The 18,383-nt window shown below is 46.4% G+C and overlaps 2 protein-coding genes across 5 annotated transcripts in view; one reads left to right on the forward strand and one right to left on the reverse strand.

Annotated features, from left to right (window-relative positions):
* Positions 1–18,383, reverse strand: part of ccnk (cyclin K) — a 58,949-nt gene that overhangs the window by 27,826 nt on the left and 12,740 nt on the right. For both annotated transcript variants that reach the window (XM_086019100.1, XM_086019101.1), the window contains exons 3-4: positions 17,093–17,196; positions 1,627–2,071 (exon numbers count right to left, since the gene is read on the reverse strand). The gene's annotated coding sequence lies outside the window, so the exon portion shown is untranslated. The remainder of the gene's footprint in view (positions 1–1,626; positions 2,072–17,092; positions 17,197–18,383) is intronic.
* Positions 1–18,383, forward strand: part of bcl11bb (BCL11 transcription factor B b) — a 36,538-nt gene that overhangs the window by 11,981 nt on the left and 6,174 nt on the right. For 2 of the 3 annotated variants that reach the window (XM_086019094.1, XM_086019093.1), the window contains exon 2: positions 1,711–2,094. In XM_086019094.1, the coding sequence (XP_085875220.1) occupies positions 1,711–2,094 (384 nt within the window). Of the gene's footprint in view, positions 1–749; positions 792–1,710; positions 2,095–18,383 lie in introns of those variants that run through there. The other variant, XM_086019095.1, reaches the window with a different exon arrangement.

The following is an 18,383-nucleotide window of genomic DNA, read 5'->3' on the forward strand; positions in this document are numbered from 1 at the left end:
CTTTAGGATCTCTGCGCTGATAACACACACGCACACACACACATCTGCACACATGGTCGTTATCTTAGCCTGAGCAATTATTAGGGGTGTCATGTTTGGAGAGAAGGGAGATGGAGGTTGGAGGGGGGCAGGCCGCGCATCTCTCCCAGGCACCGGCACCTCTCCCTGGGTACACGCACACCCCTCCCCCCCCCTCAGCCCACCTGGAGCCTCCTCGGAGCTTCCGGCTTGGGGAAAAGGACACTTTTTTCGAGGTCGTCCATTAGGGATTTGCGTTAAGCTGAGGGACTAAGTCAACGCCATAGGGTGTGTGTGTGTGTGTGCGTGTGCGCGCGTGATGGTTATTAATGTCCGTGTCAGATGTGTGAAGAATGAGATTTACTCTGGTAACAGGACTTCTATAGATTTTATGTCCGCGGAGAATACACTGTTTGACTCACCTGCACACACCCGCGTCACATTTAAAAAAAAAATTTTTTTCTAAAATGTGCCACACACAGACGTGTGCACACACACACAGGATGGATGCGGCCTTGTCGTGTGGCGCGCGTGTGTGATGCAAAGGCCGCCAGCGGAAACCCAGCATGCACTGTGAGATGAAGAGCTTCCTGGCCGCACGCACGCGCGCACGCACGCACGCACGGTGCACCATAGTTGCTAGGCCGCGTTTGTGGGTGGCGCCCACGCCGACGTACGGCTGATAAGCCAAGCAGGTGTCTGCCGGCTTGTTGTATTCCATGAACTCGGCACTGGCGAGGAGACGATGATGCGGTGCAGGTTTCTCTTATCGGGTAATCTCGTTCCCGCAATTTGTGCGCGTTTGTGACGTAGGCGGACGGCAGCACCCAGCCGGGTTGCACTGTGAAAATAAACGAGCGTGCTTTTCCTTGATGTTCGTATAATTCCTGAGGTGTGAGGAGTGGGAAAGTCCAATCAAGATGAACTATCGCAAATCGAGGCAAAAATGTGCTTGATGTTTGTCGCCGACATTTTTCTTCTTACTCGACAGTTTTTATTTTAAGAGCATTCTGCTTTGGCTCCAGCATTTTTTTTAAAGGCTCGCAATTGAGATTTGATTTGATTTTACAGTCATAAAGTAGTATAAGGTAGGAGGAATACACGTCGACATCGGTGAGGCTCATATATTTCAATCTTGTCAAGTCACTTTTTTATCCTCTACTGGCAGACAATTTTGCTTAAATTGAGTAATATAGCCTTCATTTTATTACGTTTTTTAAGCTGTTTTTTTTTTAACTCCCTATACCTGCAAACAAATGTGTAGTGTACTATCTACTCCTCAGTAAGCTTGCTGCTTTTTTTCTACCTCAGAGGATGACCAGACAATATCCAAAAAGTATAGAGGAAGGTAACATCGACTGCGCAAAGCAACGTCTTGTCTTACAAAAAAAATAAATAAATAACATGGTGGCATCTTGGTACCAAGGAAGTGAGGAGCTTCCTTTAGTCTAATTGAAAAAAAAAGTGCCATGCTGACATCTTGTGGCATCTCAAGACATTTACAAGACATTTTGGCTGGGCGTTAATTACTTTAGGATTTTCGCAATGCGCCACAGGGCTCTGTACCAATCCCCTTTGTTCTTCTCTTTAAATCCACACTCTCATCACCTTTGTCGCCTGTCCTTTGCGGTCGTCTTTTCCTCGTCTCCCGTCTTCGAAACTAACCCCGGTATGGCCTTTCTCGTCCCGCAGCCGACGGCAATGACGCGACGGCGAGATCCCCGTCGCCGGCCCCCGCCGCCGCCCTCCGGGGCCCCGAGGAGCACGACCTGCTGACGTGCGGCCAGTGCCAGACCAACTTCCCTCTGGGCGACATCCTGGTCTTCATCGAGCACAAGCGGCGCCTGTGCCGCGGACCCCCGCAGGGGCCGCCGGGCTCCTTCTCCGTCAAGCCCGGGGAGGCGGGCGGCGCCGCCAGCATTCCCATCTCCCCCCGGGGCCACGCCCTGGAGATGGGGAGGGGGCCACCTATGCTGCCCGTGGAGGTGGGAGTGCAGGTGACGCCCGGCAGGGACGAGGACGCCCACAGGAGGCTGACTCCGGCCAAGGGGATCTGCCCCAAACAGGAGAAAGGAGGTATGAGGACACACGTCTGTGCTTGTCTTTTGGTCTTAGCGTGGACATTTTTCATTGTAACATTTGACTGAGTACGAAAAATGCATGCATGAGCACCTTTTAACCAACCACACACGTACATTTCTATTTTAGTGAGGCAGCATGTTTAATTATGTCCACTTTATTTTTTCTATTATGAGGATATTTTGTCTGTTGGACAGGAAAAAAAAATACCCCCCTCACACATACATTTCTTTCTATGTTGATGTGGCATAACTGTTCATTATGAAGACATTTTGGCCACTTTTAGACTGCGTGTGTGTAATAGATGCACATGTGGACACACACTTGTACTTGTCTTTCTATGCTAGTATGGCACACGCCTTGTGGCCATTTTGCCATTTTTAATTGTAGGGGCGTTTTGGCTGGTTAACATAGATAAATAGAAGAGCTAACTTCACTAGCACATGCGTGCACACACACTCACACACACACACACACACTTGAGTGGCATCACACTGTTGTAATGGGGACCTTTTTCTTTGCTAAGACATTTTGGCTGGTACACATCAGAAAACTGCTTCGATAAGCTCCTTTTTTTAGAATGTGTGTGTGTGTGTGTGTGTGTGTGTGTGTGTACGCGTGTGCGTGTGTCACCTGTCTGTGAAAGATAGCTGCGTTTAAAAGAATCCTTGTTATTTTGACTGTGGCCTTCAGGAGGGATTAATGTAGCCACAGATGATTTCATTAGCCAGACTCAAGTGTGTGTGTGTGTGTGTCACACTCTCACGCGCGCGCACACACACACACACACACCCACACAGGCCTGCGGGAGGTCTTGAGCTGAAACCAATTGTAAAGGGTGAGGAAGAAGGTGACGAGTAGGACACCTCCGCCTCTTGCGCTTCCTAAATGCAGCAGCCTCCGCTTTTAAAAGACTCACCATTTCATATCAACTGTTTACTAGATGGAAAATCATCTTTGTACGTGCCCGACGAGAAGCCGAGAGTCATAATCTGCTAACGGCAGGGGGAAGTCGAGTCAGTGATGGCCATCAGCGTGGGGATTACGTCTACGGGAGGCTTGAGAATTTACAATTTCCACGTCGGAAACAATTAGCGCAGACGTGATGTCACACTCGTTTTGGGAAAGGCGACGTTTAAAATGTGCTCCTCGTTAAATTGGTCACGCATCGACGTCATTTTTGAATGTTTACCGCTAATGCAAACATACACACAGGTGATTTGATTTGTTCTTTCCCAGTAATGACAAATGTTTTACATTTATACAGACATATACATACACACACACATTTTATATATATATATATATATATATATATATATATATATATATATAGTCAGTTAAGTGAAGTAATTAATTAAATAGAACAATTGACTTAATTCTAATGTCAAATAAATGATTGATAATCATTTTAATCCCTCCAAGGGGAAACTTAAGTGAACCTGATCCCCCAAATTCAAAAAGCATGTATTAAGCATGACGTCTTACAGGTGTCGGACGGTGACAAAAAAATAAAACCCAAGCAGCTGCCGTTGTCACCATTATTCTTTTTTGTGCAATGATTTTCCATTCCATGTCACGCGTGCATGAACGCCGCCGTATGTGAAATTAATTTTTGTAAAGGTTCACACGTCGGCTTCCTGTGAAAGACATTTTTAGATGTTGCGTCTGTGTGTGTGCGTGTCCCTGACAAACACTTTTTATAGTTTCATGTGAATTTCACAAACAGAATGTGACAGCTCCTCGACGGACGTCACTTGTCACTTTGGAAAAAAACTAAATCACTCACTCCTTCCCTGAAATGTTTTAATGAGCAACATTTGAGGTATTCTGGGTGGTCTTGTTATTTTCGGATGCTCGACAATTAATTCCTAAAGGAAAATACGCACATGCTGATATTAGAAACAGCGCTTAAAGTGATGCTAATAAAATGACAGAAGTTAGCATTCTTTTTTTGTATTGGACTGTGTACCTAATGAAGTGGCCGATCGGTTTTGCCGCTCAACAACTTTTGTTCCATTTGTAGTGTAGTCAAGCGACGCCTAATTACCTCCGCCAAGGCGGTTATCTTGTCACCGCCTTTTGTCTGCAGACAAAATTACGCAAGAAGAAAAAAAAAAAAAGTTTCCAGGAACCTTTGTGTGTAGGGGCGGGGCATGAATCAACGGTTCTAATTTCTTTGCAAAATCTGGAAGCTGGTGCAGATTCAATGGACGTTTCTTTTGACTTTAGCGCTTTGCTAAAAAAGACTCCCTTTGAAATCGTGCTGCGGTAAAGTGGTGGATGTGACGCTTAAAAAAGTTCATTCTGTATCGGAACTGTAGATGAGTTGGATCATGTTAATTCACGTCCTTCGATCCCTACAAAAATCCGAATCTGCATTCAGTGTGCTTTAGATGCCTGCCTCGGATCCCGAACAATTCCTGTATTAGCCTAAAATATTTTCTTGGGAGGGTGTGTCCTGGTGGTGAGGAAGGTGCGCCAACTCACTCTGGTGCCAATTGAGAACAGATTGACAAACATGTCACCGAGTATACCGTGTCATATGGTGACATCACACATTACTGCTGGAATGGAGAGTGCGGGTGGTGGTGCGCACGGTGAGCAAAGCAGTGAGCGTTTGAGAGGTAAACTTGGAGCAGTCAATTTGTCTGCGCGAGCGGCTCGAGGGACAATTATGGAGAAGTCAAGTGTTAGCGGCTCGCGCTGCAAACTCAGGCCGTCTGCCCGACAGCTGAGGTTGGCAGCGTACACGGCGAACATGTGCTAGCCCTTGGCCCTCGCCGTCTTTTTTCCACCTGCTTTTACAACATCCTGTCTGGCCTTTTTCGTCTGGTGTCTGGCTAGCCATGCTATGCTAATGTTACACATCCGCGTGCACGTGTGCGAATGAAAACGAGGCGTGTCAGGATGTCACCAGCGGAGCGGGCTGAGGCGAGCCTGGCCCAGCTTTGAACCTCCTCCCAGGACGGCCGCCGGCGCACCCCCTCGGAACACTTTTGAGGCGCGCCATCGCATAGTGACAAGCGCCCAAATACACACAAGAGCGTGCGCACACACGCAGTGCAAAAGAGATCAGGGGGTGAATATTTCATAAGACGCGACGGTGACAGCGACATCCTCAAACATCTCTCTTGCCGCCTTTTCGTCCACTTGGCGTCGAAGGGCTGTCAACTTTTTTTTTTTTTTCCCCCCCATTTCGGAAAGGAGGAGGGGCGGTAGGGGAGCGGGGGAGCGGGGCGACCCACTTGCGGCGCCCATACTGTTGGGCCCGTCCGCACCGGCGTTGCTTTGAAGGCGAACAAGTAGTCTCGACTTTCTTTTTCAGAAGGCTTCTCATCCTAATTGCCTCCGTTTATATATTGAATTCCCCCCCCCCAAAAAAAATAAATAAATAAGTTATTTGAATGTAAACACCCGTGTCATTTTGGTCACTACCTACATATACATGTACACATCTAAAGTGCATCTAAGGCTAGGTTCACACCGCAGGTTTTAATGCTCAATCCGGATTAAAAAAAAAAAAAAAAAAAAATCAGACAGTCAATAGTGTTACTCAAAACAACTTCGCAGATTCGATCCCAATGCTGCCAGCAGTTTCCCTCTGCCTTTTGGGCTCCGGATGACGTCAATGTCGGGTATTTGCGACCTGGCCGTTCAGAGCGCGAACGCGTTGAAAAAAATCGTATACGTATCTGATTTAGGACCACATATGAAAGCGACCCAGGTCGGATTTGAAAAATTTGGGAATTGAGCCGTTCGGACTGTCATAAAAAAATCAGATATACGTCGTATACGGGCAAAAAAAATCCGATCTGGGTCTCATTTGCCTGCGGTGTGAACCTAGCCTAATTTTCTATACATATGGTGAGTTTCAATTTTGTAATTCCCTCCCGGCAGCTGCTTTCAAACATTAACATTTGATCAATATTTGATCCAAATATTATTGATATTTGCTCAAGAGACATGCTACGACCTTCATCAATATTTTATCAATGTTTTAAATCACTGTACTGAGATGCGATATCACGCTATTGATTACGGTGGCCTAATTGATATGTTATTGTGTTAAACGAAGCCAAAAGTAAAAATGACTTTCCCCGGCCTAAGAGGTCAAACGTTGAATATGATTTCCCTTCACCCCTTCCCCCCCCCCCCCTTTTTTGTGCCCCACCACCCAGTGCTCTTTTAATCACCTGGCTTGCTCTCATTTGCATATTAAATAGGCTTTAATCATGAAAAGCAATCAAGCTTTTGCATATTCATACCTTCCCCTGCGCGCCCGCTTCCTTGTCTCGCTCCAGTGCCGAGCAGCCCCGCAATCAGAAGGCAGGCGGCGTCCCGCGCGCTCGCACACGCGCGCACACACTTCCAAATAACTTCACATGCTACTTATGTATTATCTCTACGAGCGAGAGAGAAGGAAGGAAGAAGGGGGGGGTGTTAGATAAAAAAAAAAGATGGCGAGACTGATCCCTGATTTGAGCGGCGAATATTTGTACAGAGGCTCAAGGAAAAGCTCATTTGCATAATGACTTTGTAGTTTTGCATTAATCACATTTGCATATGAAAATGCGTTAATTACTCCAGATGATTTTTTTTTTCTTCACCCCCCCCGCCCCGGAAGAAACTTGCTTCATTTTGATGTCCAAGCTCACGGGTTGTGATTAGGGTTGAACATGGTGCCACTTGTGTGCGTGCGTGCGTGCGCGCGCGGGTGTGTGTGTGTGTGTGTGTGTGTTTACAAAATCGAGTGTTTTGAAAGCGCGCCAGTGCATCCATCTTACGTCTGCTGCGAGGCATGTGTGCATCTATTTTGGTTTTCTCTCTTAGTGTGTGTGTGTGTGTGTGTGAGTCAGTGGGGGAGTGCAGAGTACGCTGCTTCCATTTGAAGCAATTTTTTTTTTTTTTTTTTTCACAAGCAACACCAACTTGTTTATGATTCCGACCTCCCTCTAATGCCTTTTTTGTAGCTACAAATGTGGAGGACTGTGTGTGTGTGTGTGCGTGTGTGTGTGTGTGTGTCCCATGCTGTCAAGTGGCAGATTAAATAGGAAAAACATGTTCAATCGGAATGCATGCATCACATATGGGGAGTGCGCGCGTGTTTGGGGGATGTTTTGACCTCCTTGAGGACGACGTGGCACACACGTAAACAGGACGTAAACAGCAATACGGCCGCGCACAAACTCGGACCACAACATGGAAATCGTGTCAAAGTTGGCCGAGATTTCAGTGTCGGGGTTTATTTGAACAGGGCCGGCCGGCGATCGGAAACTCTGAGGGGGTATTAGCACATCTGACAAAATAACCATACAAGAATATAGTTGGAATATTAGGAGGGAAATATGGAGGACCTTTAGGGAAGAAAGTCAGAATATTACAAGTGTGTGTGTGTGAATGGGGAGACTGTCATATATCGTCACTCTAAGTAAACCGGAAGAAGACTCTTGCTCGTACAGTTTTCGAATCTGAATCTTTGTCATCTTTGTCAGCAAAACGGACACATAACAAAAGAGAATTCAGCATTGTGAAATTTCACCTAATGCAAATCGGATACAGAAATGAGCATATATGTTTGGGAGAATCTGAAGGCCCCCCCCCCCCCCCCCCCAAAAGAAAAGATAACCTCCACGAGTGGAAAAATGCACGCTAGAATAGGCAGACAAGAGCGACATTGAGGAAAGGCGCGCGTGCACGCATTCACATGAGTTAAGGAGTCCCACATGAAGGCATCAAACGCAGCACAAGCAGCTTTATGGCACTCATATGGCAGCAGATTTGATATTTTCCTACCACAGCGGGGGAATAAAAGTGGCCACTAATTTGGAGTGCGAGCGCCACCGCTAACTTGCAGCATGTGCCGCGCGCTCCAGATGTGTGCGTGCACTCTCTGCTCTGAGAAAAACGAAAAAAAAAAAAAAAAAAAATCCATTAAGAGAAGCTCGCGCTGAAACGACCCCCTCCCAAAATGTTTTCTTTCTCCTCACAATCGCTATGTTCGATGTAAAATGTCGTTGCGTCATTTTTTTTCTCTCAACTAAGAGTGGCTAACTTCTTTTTACGCTTGCAACGCTCAGGCTGTTTCAGATGCCGCCATTACGTCCAATCCGAACGCTGACCATGTTGTGCCATTGTGGCGCCTGCTAGCCTCTTTTTCCCGCCATTAGCGGCTGTGAAAAACGGAAGCGACTCGTCTTGTTAGCGTTTGGGACCGCCTCTTGCCGCCCTCCTCCTCCTCTTATCTCATTAGCGGCCCGCTCGGTGACGCCGATTATTTGGCTTTTTAGCCGCCGCCAAGATGCTGAGAGCTTTTCATGCTGCACTTACACCCCGCCACCCCACCCCTAACATAATACACCCCCCTCCCCAACTTCCCTCACTGCATCCACTTACTTGTCTCGTGCAATTACGGTGACGCAAAAACGCAAGATGGTAGTAAATGCAAACAGCACAGCGGGGAAATTCCTTGTTGTGATATTTGGCTGCCAGTTTATTGGAAATCTGTTCCAGCCTCCCCCCCTGAAAAAAAAACAAAAAAAAACAAGGCAACTCGCACACTATAATTTTGTACTTTCCATACTGTACATACAGTAATGACATAATTGAAGAGAATCTAAAGAATTCAACAGTTTGTGCATCATGAGTGATTCATTGCAGCGCCTTCTGGTGATTTGGCCACCGGGGGGCAGTAAAAAAAAAATCATGCAGACAAACGAAGAAGTACAACTACTGTTAGTGACTCAGTAATACAGATATTAGCCGAGGATAAAGAATATGTGCCCATGAGTATTGTTATACTGTCTGTCTACATGTGTAGCCGGACCATTTGTGTTCAAATCTAAGTTGTTCAAAAGTTTACAACTACAGCGACATGGATGCCGGTTTTGTTAGCCCGTTGATGGTGTTTTCCATTGTGCGTAAGCATTAAGCTAGCACAAGGCAAAGTTGTGTGGTGGCGATAAATACTAGATGTGTAATTCTCTTTGTTTTATGTTTCGTTTGACAGTAAACTGCAATAAACAGCTTGAAGCCTCTTTTTGTACAATTATGCGCTCATCCGCCAAAACTGTGTGTGTGTGTGTTTATATATGTATACAAATACACACACATATATATGGAGGGGGAAAAAAAAAACTTGCAACTGAACGAAAAATCAATAAGAAAAAAAGAAAAGGGGAGAAAAAACAGAAGTGCATACTAAAGTGACTTATTTGGGAATAAAAAGCAGCAGCTTCTCTTTTTTGTTGTGGCTGCGAGCGCTGCTAAAATTTACGAGGGCGGGCAGAAATGATTAGACATATCTGGGAAATATTACAGCCCTAAAACTGTTTGCATGTTTTCTATATTTTGCTTTGGGGAGGGGGGCGGGGGGGTACTTGGGTGGAGGTTATTTAAATAAATAAGAGGATTATGAGGACAATTTGACTGCTGGCTTTAGTCATTAGAAATGTAAATCTGCTTTTTATTAGCCGGCGCGATGACTTAACTGCCGAACGGCAACAACATGTGTCGCATCGTGCCACGTCCTGCCTGCCGAACCTAACCCGTCCCACGAAAAAATCCACACGTTTCTTTCTCCTTTTTTTTTTTCTTTTTAACCCCCCCATCCCTTTCCTGTCTTTTCCTAAATGAAATTAAGTCGAGATGCTATCGGTCCGATGTGTGCCAGTGGAGCTTGTCTGGGCCTGTGGTCTTGCGGGGGCAACGCTGGCCCCAACCACGCCACCCCTACTCGGTCGTCTCTGTGTGTGTGTGTGTGTGTGTCCTAAAGGCAATGGCGAGATGAAAGCAGCTTTCTTTTAACCATCAGCTATGCAGGAGCCGTGCCAACAGCAGGAAATGTATCAGCGTGAAAACAGCCGCAAAGACAGAGAGATAATGAGAACCAATTGAGAGAGCGAGAGAGAGGCCACACAAAAGTCTCCGGGGAGGCCCCGAGGCCAAACGGAGACCCGTCAAACACACAGTCAAACACACCCCCACACGCACACACTTTAGGAAAAGTATGCGCAGGGTGTGTCCGCGCCGAGGGACGAGCATGTCTCTATTTGCGGCGTGGAGGCGGTTGGACGCACCTGGAAAGGTTTCGGGACCCGCGGCGTGAAAAAGCAAAAGACGCACCACGAAAGACGTTTGTGTTGGCGGGCTGTGGGAAAAGTCAAATTGGACAAAGGAGCCAACTTGACAGCCACTCGGACCTGATCATCATCATCATCGCAATCACAATCATGATAAGGCCGATTGAGCGGCGTTGTTCTAGTTGACATTGTTTGGTTGCCACGTTGTTGGACGTTCACCAGTTTCAAGGTGTGAAAGTCACCCAAGCAAAATAAAACCCATCTGGCATTTTGTTTCAGGTACTTGGCTACTAGGATACTTTTTTTTTTTTTTTTTAATCCTGGTAGAGTGAGGATATGCAAAACGTAGTTACAAAGAGTGGCTCGAATACCACAACACAAGTGCGCCACCTATCACAAATTGAAGGTAACGAAGGTTATTAAAGCGTTTTCTGTTACATTGTAGAACGCATAACACCAGCACCAAACATTGATATCCTGACTATCGCTTTCTTTTATATCGTATCAAATATCGATATCAAGCTTCGTCATATCGTCGCCAGTGTTCGGCTCCACTGTCGAATTGCAATTGCCACAGGGGGAGCCCTGTAGCGAACTAAAATGAGCACACTGCTACGTTGAATGTTTTGCGTCACGTTGTACATGAGACAATAATCATTTATCCGTGTAGCAAAAAGCCCTCAAGTGAATGCGACTTGATTAGGGCTATTGTTTTTAAAAATAATTAATTGATTAGCGGAGACGTTTGACGACACTCCGCTAATCAATTAAACAAACATTTAGCCGGCTGCAATTTGACGACATGCTTGAGGAGAGCACGCCGCAATCACCGTCACATTGTTTTTTTTTTTTTTTTTTTGCGTTTGCACTAACGCTAATTAGCTCGCTGGCAAATTGGCTTCTCACTAATGCAAGTTTTAACACCAAAACTTGGCAGACTGCGTTCGGGGACCGAGTGGGGCCCAACTTGCTGTCTTGCTCAATGTGCTCAATACGCTCAAGGCGCCCTGCGGGGGCTGCGTGTGAACCTGCGAGTGTCCGAGCCAGCCATAACCAAAGTCTGAAGACGGGTCTGGAGGATGTGTTGAAGCGCAAAAGCAAAGGATGATTGCCTCATTGGAATCAATCCTGAGAAGGACGCTGGCACGTTGAAGTTGCGCTGGATGTTTCTCTCACTCTTTCGCGAGAAGAGGACGGCGTGGGCGCCTTTTGCTCTGAAGCGCATTGATCCCGCCGAACATCTAACAACCCGTCTAAGCAGCATTAGCACGTCGCGGTCAATAAAGGCAACGGAACAGTGGTGAATGGGACACTGACAGGGCGGACAAAGCAGGCGTCCCTCAGGGGCTGGGCTCAAGCTCATTTGGATGGAAAACGCTCAAAGTCATCAAAGCTGCTTTTTATCCATTCAAAGGCATCGGAAAGGCCCGCCGGTGACCTTTTCCCGGGGAATATTTCACATCCTGCTTGTTGCGCCTCACGGTTATTATTAAAGATGCGCCTTTTCGGCCGTGGCCGCCGATGACGGCATTGTTTCCTCGACGCGGCCGCCCGCTGCGCGGCTCCACAACGCCGCGTTTAAGTGCCGGTAATTCCGCTATTAACAATAGAATGGCAGGTGGTAGTGATAAAAGCATTTTGCCTCGGCTTCCTCAACAGACGCCAATTTTCTTTTCTTCTTCCTTTTGGGCCGCCGCTGCCCAAGTGTGCTCGCAATTTTGTCGGCGCTGCAGCGGCGGAGGTCGCGCTCAAGCACTTCCTGCTTCTCCACCAATCACAAGCCCCACGCTCTCACTCAGACTTCTGAGGAATGCTACCTTCAGGGAGCTCGGGAATTTAGGAACATTCAGCAGCGCTGACCACACAATCAGAAATGCAAAACTATCCTAGAGACGGTTTCATTGCGAGTTGTTGACGCCAAGATGCCAAACACGATGAGTCTGCCATTTCGGTTTGAAGCGGCCATTTTTGTTTCATGTCGGCATTTCCAGGGGTGCTTCAGTAACGCCCTCTATGTTTTAACATATTTTTAAAATCAGCCAGCTAGAGTCAGTTTCATTTGCAACATGACATTTGGCAGGCATGTTAAGCACTCCCTAAAAAATGTCTCAGGAAGCCATGCCCAAAAAGTCGCAGAAAGAAAGTCTGCCATCTCGGTTCGAAGCGGCCATTTTTGTTTCATTTTCCACGGGCGCTTAAAACGCGTAGTTGCCCGATAGATTTTTGTCCGATGCTACCAAATTTGAACCTGGTATTCTGGACAGAGGAGCAATGCTAAATTACGATTTTTTTTTGGTTTGATGATCAAATCTAAAATGAAACTGCAAGTCAGCTGCTGCGACTCCAACATCCTGGCTTGGTTGTACTACATCACAGCAGCTTTTTTACAGCGTGTGTGTGCTTGACGTATTACAGAAGAAAAGCTATTTTTCTTTTAGCACATCAGACCTGGTTCAGCCCCAACTCTTTTTTTTTTTTTTTTTTTTTACCCACGGGTGGGGGCGGCGTGTGGAGGGGGTCTTGACTCATGGTGTTTTCATCACTTTCCAACTTTCCAATTCAATTAGTGGCAGTTTTCACTTGACACTTTGGCGCGTCCTGCTGTCATCGCCTAGACGGGCTGCGTCGCCTGCGGCAGCCTACGCACGCCAGCTCGGCAAAAATGAAAGCCAATGAACAATTTCATTTCCTTTCCACACTAACGTATGTCACTATCTACATGTGGCCTTCTCATTTCCGGTGCCTCGCAACCGCCCCCTAATATTTTGTTTTGCATTTTTTTATGCAGTTTTTTTTTTTTTTTTTTTTTACCATCAGGCTGAATTACAATGCACCCTTTTTAAATTTCAAATTTTCAATTTTAGACAGTGGAAATCACTAAAGAAAATGTGTTTCTCCACTTCGATACTCTAAACTATCAGAAAGAAAAAGGGGGAAAAAGTGGATCAGATAGGTCTGATTCTCAGAGCGAAATATCTTTAAAAAACATGTTCTACAACATCCCATTTAGGCAGCCAACTAATCTGGGTGTTTATATAATCAAAAACCACATTCAATCAAACTTTATACTTTCTGTTTTTATTTTCTATGACTGACCATTTAGGCAGGAAACTAATTGGGCCATTTGTCGTTACTTCGGCTTTTCTAATCAGCTGTTCTGATGGTCAAAAATCGAATCCGTTTAGGCAGCAAACTAGTTGGAGCCTCAGCTGGTTGCTCCTATTTCAATAGCAAACCTTCACGGCAGTGGTGGCATACAGCAAAAATGGCATGCTAACCAGACCCGTCTAACAGCCTGGGCAACCTCACTCCATTGGCTTTCCATCTGCGTTGCAGCCGTACAGACTTTTGCAATATTGACTTCAATCTGTATTTACCTTCTTCCTGTAGACTTCCTGTTTTGTCATTTTCTAGCCCATTTAGGCAGCAAACAACATCATAAATCCACATTTGTACTAACATCAATTGGCGTCATGCCACATTACTATTACTGACGAGAAATATGAGTATGTCAACAAATACCAGGAAAACGGAGCCGCTAAACAGACCCGTCTAATAGTCGGAGGGACATCACTCTGTGTTGTACTTAGATATGCATTTGTAGTATTTATTCACATTCTTCTTTTTACCTCCTGTTTTGAGTGCTACGACCTGCCCATTTAGGCAGCCAACAAGTGGGGCCCACAGTTGCTTGCCCTTAATTCCTCAACAACACCTCATTTATGCTCACCGCAAATGATGTAATGCCACACAATCATTCAACAAGTGACAGGAAATGACGCGCTCACCAGACCCGTCTAACCTCACTCCAATGGCTTTCCACATGTCTGTGTTGTAGCTATACGCCACTTGTGGAATATTTCCTGCTTTTGGCTTTCAATGACAGCTCCCCGTGTAGGTAGAAAATTTGTTGGGCCTGAGCTAAATACGTCATGAAGTATTGCGGAACGCAACCATGCTGACATAGGACAACTTTAAATCTTTTTGTGCTGTCAGAGCTTTTAGTCGCCCATATTGTCTACGCACACACAGATGTACATGGTTAGCAAGCAGAAGCTGGTTCCATTTAACATGGAGCCAGCCCCACTGTGTGAGTGCCGCACCCCCTGCCTGCTACTGCCACCCGACGTAGTCTCGCCCCATCCCGTAGCACCCCTTCCCTGGTCCCGCATCCCGCCCCCCTTCCCCTCATACCCGACAAGCCGTGCGCGCGACAGCCAGCCAGCAAGCCGGCCGACACGCGCCAAGGCGGCGAGGTGGCGGCGGCGTCCCCGGTTGATCCCTGTGGCCCCTTGATTAGCCGCCTTCGTGACAAACAAGCCATCAGCGCGGAGCGGGAGCCTGAGGAGGGAGGAGGAGGAGGAGGAGGAGGAGGAGGAGGAGGAGGAGCAGAGGTGGGCACGGGGGCGAGGTGTGGAGGTTGGGACCCCCGGGGACCCCTAGATCACAGTCATGCTAATGAGGAGCTGCTTTGCCAGCAGGAGAGGTGTCAGCTAACCCCTGACAGGTGCACATTGCGTCCTCCCTAGTGTGTACACGTGTGTGTGCGCGCGCGCGCGTGTGTGTGTGTTCAGGCTGGAGTTGGGGAGGGGCCGGCGGGGACAGGTTGGCGTCCCAGCGGCCTGGCCTGCAGGCGGCTTTGTTCGGAGTGTAAATGTGTTGCGCCGTGTCGCCCTTGATGGAATGTCGGCGTAGCGCAGCCAACCTGCAACACAGCCCCCCGCCCCCCCGAGAATGCCACACAAACACGTACGCGCACACATTTGGATTTTCTACCACAGCCCATTTAGGCGGCAAACTAGTTGGGCTGTTTGTATGGTTACAAATGTAGGCCATTGCAATCTTGACTAACAACAACAACTTGATTGTTACCCGCTCACATCAATGTTTCATCTTAACCGGTTTACTTTTACGACAGCCCATTTAAGCAGCAAATTAGTCGGGCCGTATATATAACAGCTACGTAGACTGTTGCATTATCAACTGAATACTACATGGCTGAAAAATGTTCCTCATGTCCGATTTTTATTTTCTTTGACAGCCCATTTAGGCAGCAAACTCGCCCGGAAGTTATTTGTAGTGGCAGGAATTTAAGCTGTTGCGATATTTACTACCAAGAGAATGACTTTGTGACTCAAAATGTTACTCTCTAGCTATTTAGAGTTTGTAAGGCTGCCCATTTAGGCAGCAAACTCTATTTGTATCGTAGAAACACAAGATTCCTCCCAAAAGTTCCTCGTAAACTTTGTGCGGTCTAAGTGTGCAATCAACATGGACTATGAGTATGAGAGCTTCCATTTGGTCGCTTTTGGGTGCGGATTAGCGCGAGATTGCGACGCAGGCGAGGATGGCGGGAGCGACGGCATATGTGAATTCCTAAATTAAAGACAAATCCACATGTCTGCACCATATGCCCGCTGTCTACCTCCCGCCGCCGCCGCCTCCCAACTCTCGTCGCCCTCCTCCTCCTCCTCGGCGAGCTCCCTCGCACCCATTTCTCGACGGCGGCCATATGCGAGCAGTCAATAGCCCATTGGCTGGCATTTTGTTTGTACTTTAAGGCAAAAATAACGGCTATAAAAGGCAATCTGGAAGGAATAAAACGCGATGTAAAGCTCAGATCTTTAATTGGCGCGGCGGTTTGAGTAAGAAAAGAAAAGGAGGAGAAAGAGAATGTTATTAGCAGCCCACCTTAACTGCGCCGGTGTACATGTGCCAGTGTTTTAATCGCTTCCTGCAGGGCTCCTGGCCATTGGCTTTTGTTTTGATGCATGCGGCCCAGCGTGGCCCTCCCAAGCCCATCTCGCCAGTGCGTTTTTAGTCTTCCATGGGAAACCTTTGCCTGCATAGGCGCACACCTGGACGAGACGCACCGGAAGGCCGAGGCTTGGAACGCTCGTCCGCCCGAAAGCCTCGAGTTCCGAGTTTGAGCGGGATCCATTTGCGACCTGCTGCATGTTTTTTTTTTTTTTTTGGGGGGGGGGGTCTCTTTTTAACTGGCTCTCCACATTTCCTATCATACAATTAAACACAGGCCTTATCAAAAGGTTGGGGAAAAACAATTCTTAAATATATTTAAAATTTGAATTTTTACAAGATATCACACAATAACTACTTGATTTAATGTTTAGTCTTATCTATAAAAATGGCAGGTTTTCTTTTTTTTTTTACTTTTTAAAATTAATTAAATATAGCCTACGTATACTTACCCTAAATAGATGTTAAAAAATATTTTGTTGAATGTTTTATCATTTTTTTTAACACATTTCAATTGTTTAGTTATTTTTAAACTGAGTACATTTTAGAAGTGTTTTTCTTTTCCAATTATACAATGTTATGATGATATTAGCATATGCTCAGTAAGATTAATTTGTGTTGGCATTTAATAATAATAACGATGATAGCTTGGATTAATACAGCGCCTTTCAAGGGACCCAAGGACGCTTAATGTTTTTATGCCAATTCTATTCTAGGTCCGTCATTAATATTAGTTCCTATTAGAAGTAGATATTCAACGTAAATGCATTGGTCGTAATGGAGTGAGCTGCCAGATGGCCAATAATTTCCATTTCTTCCGTTTTCCTGAGTAATAGTTGATGGTGTGCGTGCATGTGTGTGTGTGTGTGTGTGTGTGTGTGAAATTAACTCCACTAACTGGTACTTGACCATGGTGGTCACCAGTGGGCGGGGCTTAGCCTCTAATTGCCGAAAAGTGAAACGCGGCACGGACTCACTTCATTCCCTAATTGGCTAGAATGAGGATGCCTTAGAGCTAAATATGTGTGTGTTGAAATAATATTACTTATTTTCATTTTTTTCATCTTTTGCTTGTGGCCTACCCATTTTAACATAGAATGTACGGTAATTAAGGCTACAAAGTATAGCGCAATCATTTGCAATTAAAGTAGACTTACGATGATCCCGCTGGGCAACGAAGTGAAGCCAATGCGGCTGCAATTGGGCCCGCGGCCGGCATGCCTCACGTCTTACTTCCTGTCGGCACAGGAAGTGATGCAATCTGCACAGGGAAAAAAAGAAACCCAAACAAATAAACACATTAAAAATGATTACATTTATACTTCAGAAATACATTAAGGGCGGCAACATTACAAAAGATTGAGTTTTTCCCGTTTTGTATGACAACAAGACACTTCAACTCATTTAAACACACACAAACAAAAAACAACACCAAGATGTTCAACTAAATCACGTTAGAAAAAAACGTCTACCTTAATGCTAACAAATCATGCGAAAGGCCACAGACGGGCTAAAGGAAATTAGCATCAAGATTACAATAATCGTACAACTTTGAAACACACACAGAGCAGCAGCACGGACAAACAAGCATACAAGTCAATTCCATATTTGGATTTGCTTGTATACTGTTAAAATTCCTAAAAAACAATGACTTGAAAATGCGCAATATCGCGGGAGCAAAAATACACTCGGGGGATGTGTTTTTGTGAAGCGTCACCATCAATTGCTACTTTCTCCCTTCATAACCCCCCCCCCCCCCTTGCCTGCCCTCCCCCCTTTTCTGGCTTGTTCGGGAAGTTGATGAAATGTGTCTTTGGTGGTCATTAGGCAGCAGCCATCAGCTGTCACTCGATTAGCCGATACGCCTCCCTTAACAGCATATGGTGCGGCGGGCTAAGTTATGACAAGATGCAAATGCCTTGCAGTTGTGGCGGCCGGCCGGGGAGGGGAAGGAGGGGCGCCGCGGCGGTGGGAAGGACCACTTATTTACTGCGCTGGCTCGTACCATGGATGGAATATCAAAAAATAGCAACAAAACAACAACAACAACAACAAATCAAGACGTGTCTCGCTATGATTTGCCGTATTGATCCTTGTTGGGTGATCAGATTATACAGCTGCCAAGTCCTCAGGGGATGATAAATATACTCGACTGTACTATACCGTTTTGTGCGTGTGCGCCCAACTAAGTCTAGTCCTCAAAGCATCCCCCCCCCACCTCCCCACCCCCTTCCATCTTGCGCTCTCGCCTCCCCGTCCAAGCTGCTAAGCTGTCCAGCTCGGTGCTGCCAAGCGGCCGTGTGAAGCCACGCCAAACTAAACACAGGCAGGCAGCCCGCCACTCGCACACGCACACACGCATTAGTAGCAGGAGTCAGGTCGCATCCCTCCCAGCCAAAACAGTGCAACAGATCTCCGCTAATAGCAGCGAGAAAGTGACAGAATCAG

This window comes from Filicampus tigris, chromosome 20 (genome assembly GCF_054856515.1).
Source record: "Filicampus tigris isolate MCC_2025a chromosome 20, RoL_Ftig_1.0, whole genome shotgun sequence".
Classification (NCBI taxonomy): Eukaryota; Metazoa; Chordata; class Actinopteri; order Syngnathiformes; family Syngnathidae; genus Filicampus; species Filicampus tigris.